Source organism: Choristoneura fumiferana, chromosome 19 (assembly GCF_025370935.1).
Source record: "Choristoneura fumiferana chromosome 19, NRCan_CFum_1, whole genome shotgun sequence".
Taxonomy (NCBI): domain Eukaryota; kingdom Metazoa; phylum Arthropoda; class Insecta; order Lepidoptera; family Tortricidae; genus Choristoneura; species Choristoneura fumiferana.
The window spans coordinates 447509-461907 of record NC_133490.1 but is presented as its reverse complement, the minus strand read 5'-3'; the positions used below and the strand labels follow the sequence as shown (position 1 = coordinate 461907).

The following is a 14399-nucleotide window of genomic DNA, read 5'->3' as shown; positions in this document are numbered from 1 at the left end:
CAGAACCATTCTGTCAAGAGTGGCTTAGATGAAGACCAAGGTTTAATCGTTGTGTTTCCAGGCACGGAAGGCGACATGAAGCACCACTTGCACGGCTGGCTGGCCGGCCTGGGCGTGCTGCTGCATGCCGTCCAGCCGCAGACGGCTCTCAAGTGCGTCGCGCACTGCCGCGAGGGACTCAGCCTCGCGCCAGACCTATGTCAGTGGACTAAACATGCTTCGCCGAGTTTTTTTTTATTCGACTGAATGGCAAACGAGCAAGTGGGTCTCCTGATGTTAAAAGATCACCACCGCGCATAGATACCTGCAACACCAGGGGGTTTGCAGATGCGTTGCCAACCTAGAGGCCTAAGATGGGATACCTCAAGTGCTAGTAATTTCACCGGCTGTCTTACTCTCCACGCCGAAACACAACAGTGCAAGCGCTGCTGCTGCAGGGCAGGATTAGCGAGCAAGATAAATAGTTATTCATTATTTAGTTATTTTTTATTTTTAGAAAACTCTATTGGGCTAAATTGCCAACCAGGACTTCAAGTTGTATGGTGTTTTAAAGACAACATTTTAATACAAGTTCTTTTACCATAATTTTTGTTCTCATATTTTTGTTTCATAGAATAATCAATACACAGAACACTTAGTTTGAAGAAATTTAAGTCGACTTTTGTAACAAATAAAATTTATTGTTAAGATAATTCATATCAAAGAATAACAAATTAAATATTCTATATTCTCATATTATTTATAGTTAAAAACTTATAATATAAAACATTCAATTATTTTTCTGGTGAAGTTTTCTGCTAGGCAGCGTTTTCTAACCTTTTCAACCGTATTTTAACGAACAAACTTTTTGTTAAAAATAATTCTTCAGCTTGATAAGTTAGTTAAATAAGAAAAACTAAATAATAATATTCATTGAACTATTTTTCTATAAAATATTGAAAAAAATATTATATGAAACATTTTCCGTGAAACGAAATCCTATGAAATTTCTGTCTGCGGAAGAAGGGAACACCAACCCGTTACCATACCTATATTATATTAATACCTTTTGTTTGGTGATCAGACCTGAAGTCAGTGTCTGTGGAGGGCGACGGCGTGGCGGACGTGGAAACGCTGCTGCGGCGCGTGGCGTACGGCGACGCGCGCGCCTTCCCCACGCCCGGCCGCCGCAACGTGCACGTCCAGACCACCATCACGTGAGTGGCCCTCCACGCTGCTGCAGCTACACTCATCATCATCATCATCTCAGCCGTAGCACGTCCACTGTTGGACAAGCCTCCCCCATACACTTCCAGTTGCTTCGGTTGGTAGCGGCTTGCATCCACCGTGACCCACGGCTTTAACCACCAACTACACTGTCTTAGGGTCTCCCCACATCTATCGACGCGGAATCGGTTTAAGCCGACAAAAAAACCCTTTACGTCCACGCAATAAGAGTTTTTTGATTGGCTAAAGCTGATCCCGCGTTTAGGTTTACGGAGAGACAATATAAAACGTTTTAGTGGTACCCAGCATTGCAGTTATGCGTAACGCTATCCTGCGGAAACTGTTCGATTTTCTGGGATAAAAACTATCTCCGTAGCAAATTATAAGATAATAGTATTTTATGCAACTGTAATAGGGGTCCTTAAAACACGAGTGTGGGTTTATGGAATGTAGGCGTAGCCTCGTTTCATAATAGGGTCACACGAGTGTTTTAAGGCCTAATTACGTACAGTTGCATACAATATTTTATCTATATTCATATATTAAATCCTCTATCATGTGTTCCGCGAACCATTGAGAATGACCTGCATTAACTCTAACTAGGTAGGTATGTCTGCCCCACGAGCTGCGCCCGCGACGACCTGCTGCTGCACGTGGTCGCGGCCCCCCCCCCCCCCCCCGTACTGTAATGGTGCATGGAATCTCATTACGATACAGCCGTGCTCATAAACGAATCCAATGTCGTATGCTGGTCATTACCTATGGTTTTTGAACGCATAATTGACGATTGACTATTATGGGTGTAGATAAAGATATTTTTTGGTAAAAGACAATATTTTGCCACATATTTCACCAGCAACTCTCTCTTTCCCTCTTTTTAGTTTTAGAATAGGTACCCTTCTTGTTTAATATTATATACCTACCTAATTGTTGGCAATAAACGCATATTCTTTCTTTCTTTTCTACGGTATGCGACCATTATAACGAGCTCTTTGTTCATGCAGCTGCGACAACGGGCGCATAATCAAGGCCCGTCCGGCGGAGTCCTACATAATGGTGCTGCAGCCGCAGACGCCCAGTATCCTGATCAACGGCACAGACGACGCGGCACGCGACTACGCGCACTTCCGCGCCGGCCTGCGCGTCTTCCCTGAGCTGAGCGTGCGCGTACTGGCTGCCAGGGGAGGTAGGAATTGAGGGACTACTACGAAAATCCTTTGACTTTTATTTATGTAACCTTTTTGTTTTTCCTTTTTGTACAATAAAGAGTATAAACAAACAAACAAACAAACAAAATCGAAGTTCGTATCGTACCGTCCCTCTCACTCTCGCATCAAATATTGTTAGTGTCAGCGGGACGGCAAGATACGAAGTTCAAATTTTGCACTTCGTAGTATACTACGAAGTATAATATACTGCATATTATGGCCTGGCGTATTAGTGTAGTGACTAACGCCATCTAGTTATCAAAGGGTGAACTGCTACGACACATGAGTAGCTGGCGCTAGTGATTGCATTCCTAACTATCCACCCAACACCAATTTAGTAAACCTGTATCTTGAATGTCATCAATTCGTCGATAATCATAATCATTTAGGGGCTGTTTCACTACTTGTCGACTTACTTTAAGTGACGGATATCAGTGATGCCGTCTCTGTTTGTTTTGTTCGAATAAACAAAGACGGCATTACTTTTATCTGACACTTAAAGTTAGTCGACAAGTGATGAAACAGGCCCTTAGTGTCACAACTGTGTACATTATAAAAAAACTTATTTCGTCTTGGTCGTATACAAAGCCAGATGCTTTTCCAGAAGCTGAAACCCAGAAGCTGGATTCATGCGTGGTGTCGGTGTACCCGGCTCTGAACCCGGACCACGAGGCGCTGTCACTGCACGCGGCCGCCGAGCTGCCGCTGCGCTATGACATCCGCGCCGCCGTCACGCGCGACGGCGTCATCCTCACCGGTGCCGACACCGTGCACAATTATCAGCAGGTCAGGAAGAACAATCATCAAATCCACTGTTGGAGCAATAGGCCTCCCCCATAGAGCTCCAGTTGCTTCAGTTAGAAGCCAGCATTCACCGTGAGGCTTTGGTTAACCTTTTAACCGCCACAGTCGGCCACAGCCGACAATTTTTTTTTCTGAAATTCGTTCCATATGGGGCACGAAATGCCGACATGGCCACTATGGTATAGCACTTTTTTCAGCTGTCGTGTTTTACCGACCGTGGCGGTCAAAGGGTCCAGGTCATCCGTCCATCTCGTTGGTGGACGTCCTGCGGTTTCCATTTGAGAACTTTTCGGCCCCAACGGCCATCTATTCTCCGTGCTATATGGCCTGCCCATTGCCAGATCAACGGCTAATTCGCCTAGCTTAGTAAGCTAAGCTAAGAAAGCTTGGTGACCTCGTTTTTCTACGTATCTCCTCATTTCTAATTCGTATCGTAAAGAAACCCGGATCTCTCCCCAAAGCTCGGAAACAGAAATATTCAAGGATATTTGGTCTATAGCATAGAACAAAACCGAAAAAGGTTATGTCTTGTGAATTATACAATCTAATGTGTCATATTTTGCCCAGGTGTTACGTGAGATCGAGTACAGCAACAAGAAACCAGCGTATTATCTCAACCGCGTGTTCAAACTGACCTGCTCCGAGCTAAACGGCCGATTCACCAGCAACGAATATGTACAGACTGTGAGTCTTTACTCTTTTAACGATCGCTTCCCAGAAACCTCCAAAATGAGGTGACTTGAGGGGATGTCATGACCGAAGTCGTATTTGTAATTTAAGAGCGTTTATTCCTGCTGAGCTGACAAAAAAACGAATTAATATTTATGACCGGTTTTTAAAGAAAATAAAAGTCTATAACGAATAATTATTGGAGTAGACACATTAATTTATATATTAAGAAGTGTTCTATCAGACAACATTATTAATTTTCATTCAATTTTTATGGAATAATCGAGAAAAACTAACAAAAATGCAACGTTGCCAGGTCAGCAGGAATAAACGCTCTTAAGGGATGTTTTTTTTGGGTAAGGAGCCAGCCTGGCTTCTCGCTGTAGGTCTGTTATAATCCTTTAATAAAAAAAACGCGCATTATAATATTAGTCGTTTTATGAACTAAGATTAATATGCAGTTTAGTTAATCATAACTTACGTTTATCGTTCATGGTGTATTGGCAAGTCACTTGATATATAGACCTACGAAAATAAGTGAATGAATTATTTTTTCAGAAAGTTATCTCGTTCGTATCAAGTTAGGTTTAAAGTAGGGCATTTAAATTTATACTACACATCTGATGGGTTTTGCTTGTACCTTCCAATAAGCATACAGAATGAGGACTGTTGGGTGTAAAAATCGATTAACTAGCTCATAAGCCTTCTGAAGTTGACCCTGCTAACATGTGCGTTGCCAGTTGACGGTGGTGCACCCGCATATGTCGGGCGAGGCGCTGGCGCGTGAGTTGCACCCCAGCGGCGTCGCTGACAAGATGGACGCGGTCGCCAGAGACAAACAGGTAAGTACAACTAGAATTTTGTATGTACGTTTAAACACCACAGCTATGTGTCGCATAAAATAACAGAAACTCGTCAGGGAGTCATATCACTCATTGATAAATTAACTATCGGACTAATTCGAATTTTCAGGACATTAGCTTGTTTGTTGTGAACGGAATCGCGGACCAGGTTGGAACGTTATCTCTATAAATGTCATATTAACATTTCATACAGCTGTCAAATAAATCATTCTGAAATCATCAAAATTTGATTGTGGAACGATTCCACCCTGGCACGAGTAGTTTCCTCGATTGACAATCCGTCTTTAGCCAGTTGTGTGTTGCAGCCGGCGCACGCGCACGGGCACGCGCAGCAGCCGCGCGTGTACGCGGCGCACGCGCAGCGCGACACGCACACCGCAGACCTGCCCGCCGCGCGCCTGCTCGACCTGCATCCGCAGCCTGCGCCCAGTCAGTACACACACACACACGCACACACACACACACACACACACACACACCCACAAGGGTCGCAATGTCCCCTCCCTACGTACCTATCCTGTATCTGTATCCTGGTTTTTCCTAAATGGTTCATTTCCCAACTGTTTCATATTTAAACTGTTCAGAATATAATATATTACAATGAGGGCTATCGCGTATGAATTTGCCACTAGAGGCGCTAGTGTAGCGTGAGGTCTCCGAATTGTCAAATCTCATAGTTTTTGGGTGAGCTACGCGGGTTTATTTATAATTAGAATAATTTTGTGAATATTTTGCAATATCTGAAATTAATTATGGCAAATATGCGTTCCGGGGCAATGAATGTCTGTGTTTTGAGACAGTTTTGTCTTTCGGAAACCTTTGTCCTCCCTTTTTTTCCGAACAAAACGGGGACTATGCAACACTGTGGCATGCTCGATATTTTTATGGTACAGTTTTAAGGTGTATTAAATATGATTTTAATCTAAACTTTGTTTTCACGCCCGTAATAACAGACTGAAAGCCATACTTAAAAACCTCACGCAACAGTGCGCCATCTAGTGAGACAAAAAACGATAGCCCTCATTCTATCCTGTTACATGTTGGGGTAAACAGATGGGAAATTAACCATTTAGGAAGAACATTTTCGGCGAAAAGCCAAGATATATCCCTCCGCCCCTGATTTCCAAAGTAGGTCATAGCAAAGACCCCCCTTCTCTTCGCCAAACCGTGTTATAACCGTGTTCAACGTCGATCAAGGAAGGCGGCCAACAAAAAACCCGCAGAGCCTTGACTGAAGCAATACTATGGGTGGATAAAAAACCCCTCAAACCCTCTCCTGCCCGTAGTAAGCTCCAGGAAGTTCGAGACGTGCAGCCGGGTTTTTTACCCGGTGAGTGTCCGGCGCTGTCTGGGCCCTCTCTACCCAGTCCTCCATGATGGATCTATAAAGCACCTCATACGAAATTAAAAATAAGTAAACAAAAGCAAGGCCCACTGTCTATGGCCCTCAACTTATGGCGACTAAACCCCCAAAAAATTTTTAAATCATGTCTCCCAAGAGCTTGAGTAATATACTTGTCTGTGCGTGCAGACCACGTGGCCCTGCTGATCGGCGTGGTCGCGTGCGGCGTGCTGGTGCTGGCGGGAGGCGTGGCGCTGGCTCGAGCGCGCTCCCCCCGCGCCCGCGCCCCCCGCGCCCCCCGCCCCCGCGCCGCCAAGGACGAGATGGCCTGGGACGACTCCGCGCTCACCATCACGCTCAACCCCATGGATGAGGTTAGTGACTGTGCTAACTGTACGCCTGGACAGCAGCCGGACCGAGATCCTACCGACTGCGCCATATACACACGCGTTCAACGTAATCAACGTCATCTATTGAATGTTAGCGAAGGTTCACATGGAGCTTTACAAGTAGAACGAATAGATGGCGCTAACTTCTGCTTCATTTCAACTGGGAATGCAATTATGAACGCTTTTGTAACTAAAGTTATAATGGCAACGAGCTATAAAAGTATAATGTATAAAGCATGCTTATTACATAAGTCTACCCGCCGTTTTTTAAGGCAGTACAGAGTACCTACAGAGAACGAAGTGGACTGAAAGCCAGCGCTGCGCATGGAAATGACTACAGACTCATGCCTGCACTAGTAGCAAATAACAGTTTTTAACAATAAACGATTTCTTTTTTATTGTTTGAAAACAACTGTGATGTGGGCTACTAGTTTTGAGCGCTCCCAAAACGCAACAATATGATACAAATCACGTCGAAATTGGTATCATATTGAGAAGAATAACAGACATAATACACAGCACACAATTTTTGCGTTCCGTTGTTAGTTAAAAAAGCCCAGTTTTTAATTGATTTATGGTTGGTTATGATATGACTTCAACTTCCCTTGAACATCCGATTTAAGGAGCATAGAGCAGATTAAGGTGTTCAATAATTAATTTCAATTATTGTTCCGATAATAGAGAAAACGTTGTTTTCTTTTAGATGATTTCGCAATCGTGACATATTCGTACATAATTTTACATATTTAACTATAGCTTCCCATAACCCTCCTATGTAAGGAGCACAAGGAGGTAGAACTCGTCGTGTTGTTACGTATAAATAAAATCGTCTGTCAGATTCAATAATAAGCTCGTTTAGCTTATTGATAATGTAATTTGTATTTTTATCATTTATTACGTAAATTGATTTTGATTGTCCATAGCAGGCAGCAGCGGAGCTAGGGACGGCGGGCGCGGCCGAGCTGAGCTCCGAGGGCGAGTCGTGCGACGACTCCGACTCCGAGCGCCACGACTCCTCCGACGACGACGAGGAGGGTACGACACTACACTATAACTAGTTTCACTTGACATGAGCCTAATTCAGAGATAATGATAGTTTACTCATACAATGGGGTCAGAGGCCGTATTGTTTAACAAGCTGACCACCACCATCTCTTTCTACTCTCGCCTTATGCCGTGTGACAGAAAGAAGTAGTGAAAACGATTGTGATTACAAGTGTGTTAGACAATAAGACTTCTGGTCGAGAGTAAAGCATTCGTTATTTAATCCGGCACAGTAAAAAGTTTAGTCTGTCCGTCTACTCCATCTAATAATGCCCTAATTGACTTGATCCTGCACTAATTAACCGTGAATTGAAATGTTTTCTCTGTTTCGCAGTGATGTCCGGCAAGCAGCACAAATACAGAAACATCAGCCAATTGGAGTGGGACAACAGCACTATGTAATGCCCGCACCTATCCCTTTCGCACGCGGGCCTTCTCTCGCTCTAGCTCTCGCAACTGGCGCCAACAAATAGTCTCCATTAGTTTACGCAAACCGAAAGCCGAATTGTGTTAGTGTAAAGTTCATTGTGACATGCGACTAGTTATATTTCTTGTTCACTAAGCTAAGTTCAAGTAACAACATTTTGATTTATTGATGATCTTTGTGCTATGTCGTGTGTCATGATTTTCATGTGACTGATTGGACAATAGAGTAAAATAAAATATCATAAGTCCCAGTCAAATTCGGCGATGAAACGAGACGAAACGATAATTATTATGTTTTTCGATATAAATCGACTACCTACACTAATGTAGACTAGTTTGTGAAAAGCTAAGCCTGTCTCTGTCGCACACTACGCCCGGCCTAACGTGCGACAGGGACGCCGGCCGCGCCGCTAGCGAACTATAGTTCAGAACGGAATTGATTTTCGCATCTCGAGGTGTAGAAAAGCTTGGCACAAACCACGGCACAATTCGTCATTTACCTATACGTTTAATTTGTAGTTTATTGTAAGTCTAAAATTGATCATATCAAGTTTATACGTAAAAAATATATGTTTTTTTCCGAACCATCGTCGCCAACTAAATAGCTCGGGTACTCATGTACTTAAAGTGGCGGGAACACGGACGGCGGCCATCTTGCCCGAGCGGCGGCGTTGGTTCGCCCGCGCTTGCTTTCCTAGACGGAGTACTCAACTCTAGGTCACTCTTTTCTAATCTTTTTTTAAGAATAAGTGGAAACAACTGTATGTACTAAATAAACAGTAGTCGTTGTAATTTCGTATGGAATCAGTATAGGTCGTAAAATAGCATGTAAGTGATCAAATACTATGTATATTGAATACTTAAGAGATGTGTTGTATGCTTCACTCGTTCTACACTTCATACACTATATTTTGCTATGGATTTTTTTAGTTTTAGAAGCGTCCCGACGTGATCGTTCGCTGCAGGTTCATATTTTGTTGTTAGTTCGGTTTAAAAATGCATTTAACATTTTTATTTGAAGGTACAAAGCTTCGTACAATTTTTCTCGAGTAGTATTGTCGTTTGACAAAGGAAATGTCCAAAAACACTTCTACCTTTTACGAGCTTCTCAAACAAAATCGGCTTAAATGTATATTAGGCACAGATATTTTGAAAAAAAAAAATAGATGTACGATATTATACAAGTAAATATACAAATGGTATCGACAGCTACTATATAATTAATTATATATATATTTTGAATGCGTTAAGGGATTTTTACTAACAATTAGGTAGTAAGTGGGAGGCGAGCGGCGTTGCTCGCTCCTTTAAGTGTAGGTAGGGTTTTATTTGGGTCTGTCGTGGTGCGTCTCGCTCGCACGCAGGCTGTACCTCACCTCCGTGACAGAGACAAAAACACAAGACTTCTGAGACCAACATTTAAAGAAAGTCACAGAGTATTACAAGAAACAGAGTGCTTAAGTCGTTTTGGGGACTATTTGTTTTTTTTCTTCTTTGACACGGAGTTGGTTGGTACAGTTAGACGCGTACCGTGGTTGCATATCATGAACGAACGTTTGCCATATTAGTGTTATATGTGTACGACTGTACGACCCCAAGCAATCGTGGACATAATCATTCTCTGTCTGTAGTTAGCGTTGTTGTATGTTGCCGTCTCAGTCGCACGCAGTGTTGGTTGCTACGGGTTGTGTGTTTGGGAAGTGGCATTTTAACACTAGAACTGATAAAATACAGTTTAGTAACATTTTTACTGTTTTCAATTGATTTTTTTAATGTAATAAAAATGGCAGTAATTGGCTTTTGAACTTATCAGCGTTTATAGCATATCTTTTAAAGAAGTCAAGCGCAAATCAAAATGAATGACATGAACATAGTAAATTAAAGTATGTGGTGGTCATTTGCTAACGGCCCGGCCAAAGGTGACGTGGCGAGCGTTTTCTCAGTCCATTGCACGCGCTGCCTGGTAACCACTATGCGGTAACCATCTCGGCTGCGCAATGAACAGAGATCACACTGGCCCGTATTGCCAACTTAACGACATTGTCGCTAAATGTAACAGCTATTGGTGTACCTATTTTTTCAAGCGTTGCAGACATTTTAGCAACTTTTTTCGATGGTTTCCACACATCAAGCGCTTTTAGAAGCCAATTCCCCTGGAACTAGCGACTTGTTTTTACATTTCTAGTGACTTTAACTTAGTGTTTTTAGTCGCAACATCTAATACAATAAAGAAATTGAGTTTGAGCGTATGAAAACGTGGCCCTGACATTGGTTGTAGGTAGTCGTGGTCGGCCCGTATAACTTTGTCGTGTCTGTAGACGATATTCTTTGTTTTACTGTCGCTAAAACCCAAAACTGCCGATTCTGAACACGCAATCCAACATTAAGTTTCGCTTAACGTTTCCCGTTGTGTTTGTTTGTTAGTTCTCGATGACCGTCCATTGACCTATTTGCTATTTTATATATTTTTAAGATCTGACGTGATTTTTAACCTTTTGACCACGCTTAGTCCGCACAAGGCAGTCTACAACTACCCGAGTATTAAGTGAGGTAGCTTTTTTTCGTATTATCGCGGTATTACTACAATATACTTAGGGAACTTCTTTGATGTATGAATTATTATATTTTAGCTAAAAATAAAGTTGGTTTAAAATAATTGTTTTTCGTTTTATTTGGATTTTATTGGAACCCATTCCTGTTTTAGTTTATGATTATGAGTAATCAAATAAAGCAGTATGTAAGTGTATCTACGTCTTATGCGTCTGATGCTGTAGGTATAGTATAAAGCCGAGTACTCGCTAGGAAGCTGTAACTGTAATCAAACATATACGTTACGAGGTTCTAGTGTGTACGCGTGAAACGATCTTTACTCGTGTCATCCATCGACCGCCCTCACCGAGCGTACTCATCAAGCGAGCTGTAACAGAACCAGTAACGAGGTTCTAGACCGACACTCATCGGCTCACTACCAGCCGCACGTGTTCTGCTCGTACTCACTACACAGCCGCCAACGTACGTTCAATGCTGTAACAGGCAGGCTTAAACAAGTAACATCACTAGTTGCAACGTTAATGTGCAACGTTACATACTACGCAATGAGTACCTGGCCGTCACCGGCTCGCTGCGAGCTGCGAGCATACAGACTTATTTGATTACTTTGACACTTTTGATTTAACTAACGTAACTAACGTGCACAGGTCGCTGGTGAGTACCGCTTGAGGGGAGGCCTTTGTTCAGCAGTGTACGTCTTCCGGCTGATGATGAGGCGCCTGCTGGGAAAAATAACGCCCCAATCACCGATCATAGCCTGACTATGGGATTTCCTTCTTGTTGTTACCACAAAAACTGAAGCAACCGTTGAACATGTGTTTAACACATGATATTGCATAGAAAAACTATCGTATTAGCCATGTTTAAGACGTGTTTTTAAGTTTTTGTAGTAAATTCATAAGAATATAATCATCGTAAATCAGACAGTCAAGAAAACACGTTATTAACGGCGTATTCAATAAAGCGAATGAGAACACGTTCAGCCCCAATGACAACGTCTGTGACTTTTTAGTTTTTACTCCTGGCAATGGCACGTATTTGTGAATGCTGTGGGATATCCGCTGGCTTAGTGGATCATCACATTCGGCTCCGGCAACGTTCCGCTAAGCCCTCACGCTATGCCAGCCCCTAGGAGGTACGAATTATTTTGACACGACATGATGCGTGTAGTGGCATAGGAGTAAGAACTAAAAAGTCACAGACGTTGTGTCACTGGTACCGGAATGTATTACATCTCTGACACGTATACGTGTCACTGGCATAGAAGTGACTGCTGTGGGATATGCGTGGGCATAGCGTGAGAGCTTATAGTGTATCGTTGCCGGGGCCAAACGTGTTAATAAGAGGAGTTAGCTGAGCGAGAGCACTTAAAATTTTCAAAGTGAGTCAATATAATTACAATGCACCCTAATGACTTTAAGCGTGCCCGAATATACTTTATTCCTTTAAAAAAAGTCTTAACTTTCGTGTACAAACACTTTACTACTAAAAAGCGCCATCTATTATTAGTCATAGCAACCATTAAAATCGCTGCCGTCCTCTGCATTATCAAAACGCCTACTAAACCAATAGACTGCCTATGCCATCTACTGCTTGTCTCCGACACTAGTGCGTTCTAGTCAAATCAAAGCCCGCCAATGAGGGCTACTTGACAAGGTAGCGTCAAACAGAACTCACGATACTAACGCCATCTAGCGATTTTCGCCTTATTCTATCTAGCTAGCGGCTTCTTGAGTCATATCCGGCTGGGAGGATCATGTACAGCTTGCCTGCTATTATTTATTCCTGTTCCCATTAGACGGGTTTCTACTACTACTACTACTACTTTTAAAATATTTTAATTCGAAATAAATGAATTTATTATTATATTTTTTGTTACGCGTCTAGTTTTTTTTTTTTACGTGTTGTTATGTTACCGTACGCTCTCTTGGCAGCCCGATCCTCTCCCACTCGGAGTAGGTGGCCGAACCAGCGAAGTCTGTGTGATTTTGTTACGCCGATGATGTTGGGTTCAGCCACCAGCTCCTGGATCTCTATGTTTTCACGGATCCTCCACGTGCCGTTGTCTCTTGGTCGCCGCCCGGTTGGGCTTCCCAGGTACCGCTGGGCGCTGGGAGGACAGTGTCCAGGCGGATCTGCGCCGTCTCCAAGTCGACGACTGGCAAGAGGCTGCGCACGATCGGGACAGATGGAATGCTCTCGTTCCGGCTCGAAGGACCACATGTTGGGAGCTGCGTCTTTTTGTCTCCCTAATAATAAAAATCTGATTCTAACTAAAATAGAATTTTATTCTTTGATAGCACATTTACACGTTCCATAGATGAACGAAGAGAGAAGAGAGAGAGAGAGTGTGAATGATATTAATTACAGTGGATGCGGAAGTGAATGAATGGATAAAAGAACAACTTTCTTATATTGCTTGTGTTGCCAACAGAGGCCAAGACCTCTTTGGGTCCCTGAGCAAATTAGTTAGTTAATTATGTAACCGTAGGTAGGTAGGTAGGTACCTACATTTTCAGTTTTTTTTGATGGTCACCCAATATAACAAATACCTACGTTATTATTATTATGGTCGCCATTACAGTAGAACTCTATAGGTTAGGTTTAGTTTATTTTAAATATATTCTGAACAATTAATATAAAGGATTCCAAGAAATTAGACTAAACCAAGGCTTCTACGTTTTTTTATTTATTTTTCCTTGCTTTATCAGATAATCCGTCTTGCGGTGTTCACAGGCAACTGTGATTAGGTACCTTAGGCCTACTCCGAAGTTCGAAAATCGGAGTTCGTATCGTACCGACCCTCTCGCTCTCGTTTTAAATAGTATAAGTGTCAGAGGGACCGCACGACACGAACTTCGTTCGATTTTCGTATTTCATAGTAGTCCTGCTGCTTAGCTTCGATTGAAAAAGGCTTGTTTGCCTGCCTAACCTTATCTATAAAACAAACTAACTAAGCAAGTATAAAGATATTACCAAAAAACATTCACTTTTGTTCTGACGGAGTCCAATCACAAAAAATGCGTCAAAATATAAAAAAACCGCAAGAGCGTAACGTGTAAGAAGCGTGTGAGACTCCATAATGTACACATACATCTCGATTACCTAAGCTGTCTGAATGCCAGTTCTATGTGCATAAGACTGCAAATTAAGTTGTTAGTGTAACCAGGTAAAATAAACGATTTTCGAAGTAAAAATCTAATACATCAGTATTTTGGTATTTGTTTGTAAAATAAACAATCAACCTTATAATAAACGTTATCACCAGATTTTAAGTTTATAGGTCAATGAGAAGTAAATTGGGTGAATTTTTTTTTAATAAATAATAATACATCATAAATATCACGGGTCAATTCACACCAATTGACCTAGTCCCAAAGTAAGCTTAGCAAAGCTTGTGTTATGGGTACTGTATAAAGCAACAGATAAATATAATTATATAGATAGATACATACTTAAATACGTATTGGGTGTTTACCCAAGACCGGAAATACGTATTAATTTTTTAAAACAATTTATACAATGTTATCTACTTCCTCAATGAGCTTCTGAACTATGATACCTACTACCCCTACTCGATAGGAGGTCAAAAACTTGTTATGGATGCAGGCTATTCTAACCGACGCAACTTGAGGCTATGCGAGAGGCCTATATGTAATTTATTTTTTATATATATATATGTGTGGGTGTACTGCCGTTTTGGCAAAATATTTTTCGCCAAATTTCACTTCCCAAAATTATCGCAGTAAGTAGTTAATTTCCAAAGGAATCTTTAGCATATTTACATTTCGCGTTTTATTCATTTGGTCAAATTATCTTTTTGGCATAATTTTACTTTGTCAAACATGACTAACCCATACATCCCTGTATTTCTTTTATTATTATTTTTTATTTTTTT

At 41.9% G+C, this 14399-nt stretch overlaps 1 protein-coding gene across 2 annotated transcripts in view; it reads left to right on the top strand.

The window, feature by feature from the left end:
* Nucleotides 1–10607, top strand: part of Cals (calsyntenin 1) — a 273816-nt gene extending 263209 nt beyond the window's left edge. Inside the window, exons 11-20 of one of the 2 annotated variants that reach the window (XM_074102582.1) lie at nucleotides 62–199; nucleotides 1064–1196; nucleotides 2211–2392; nucleotides 3022–3200; nucleotides 3786–3902; nucleotides 4628–4729; nucleotides 5056–5179; nucleotides 6282–6466; nucleotides 7405–7516; nucleotides 7860–10607. In XM_074102582.1, coding sequence (XP_073958683.1) covers nucleotides 62–199; nucleotides 1064–1196; nucleotides 2211–2392; nucleotides 3022–3200; nucleotides 3786–3902; nucleotides 4628–4729; nucleotides 5056–5179; nucleotides 6282–6466; nucleotides 7405–7516; nucleotides 7860–7927 — 1340 coding nt within the window. In that variant the 3' untranslated portion in view covers nucleotides 7928–10607. Of the gene's footprint in view, nucleotides 1–61; nucleotides 200–1063; nucleotides 1197–2210; nucleotides 2393–3018; nucleotides 3201–3785; nucleotides 3903–4627; nucleotides 4730–5055; nucleotides 5180–6281; nucleotides 6467–7404; nucleotides 7517–7859 lie in introns of both variants that reach the window. The other variant, XM_074102581.1, reaches the window with a different exon arrangement.
* The last annotated feature ends 3792 nt before the right edge of the window (nucleotides 10608–14399 follow it).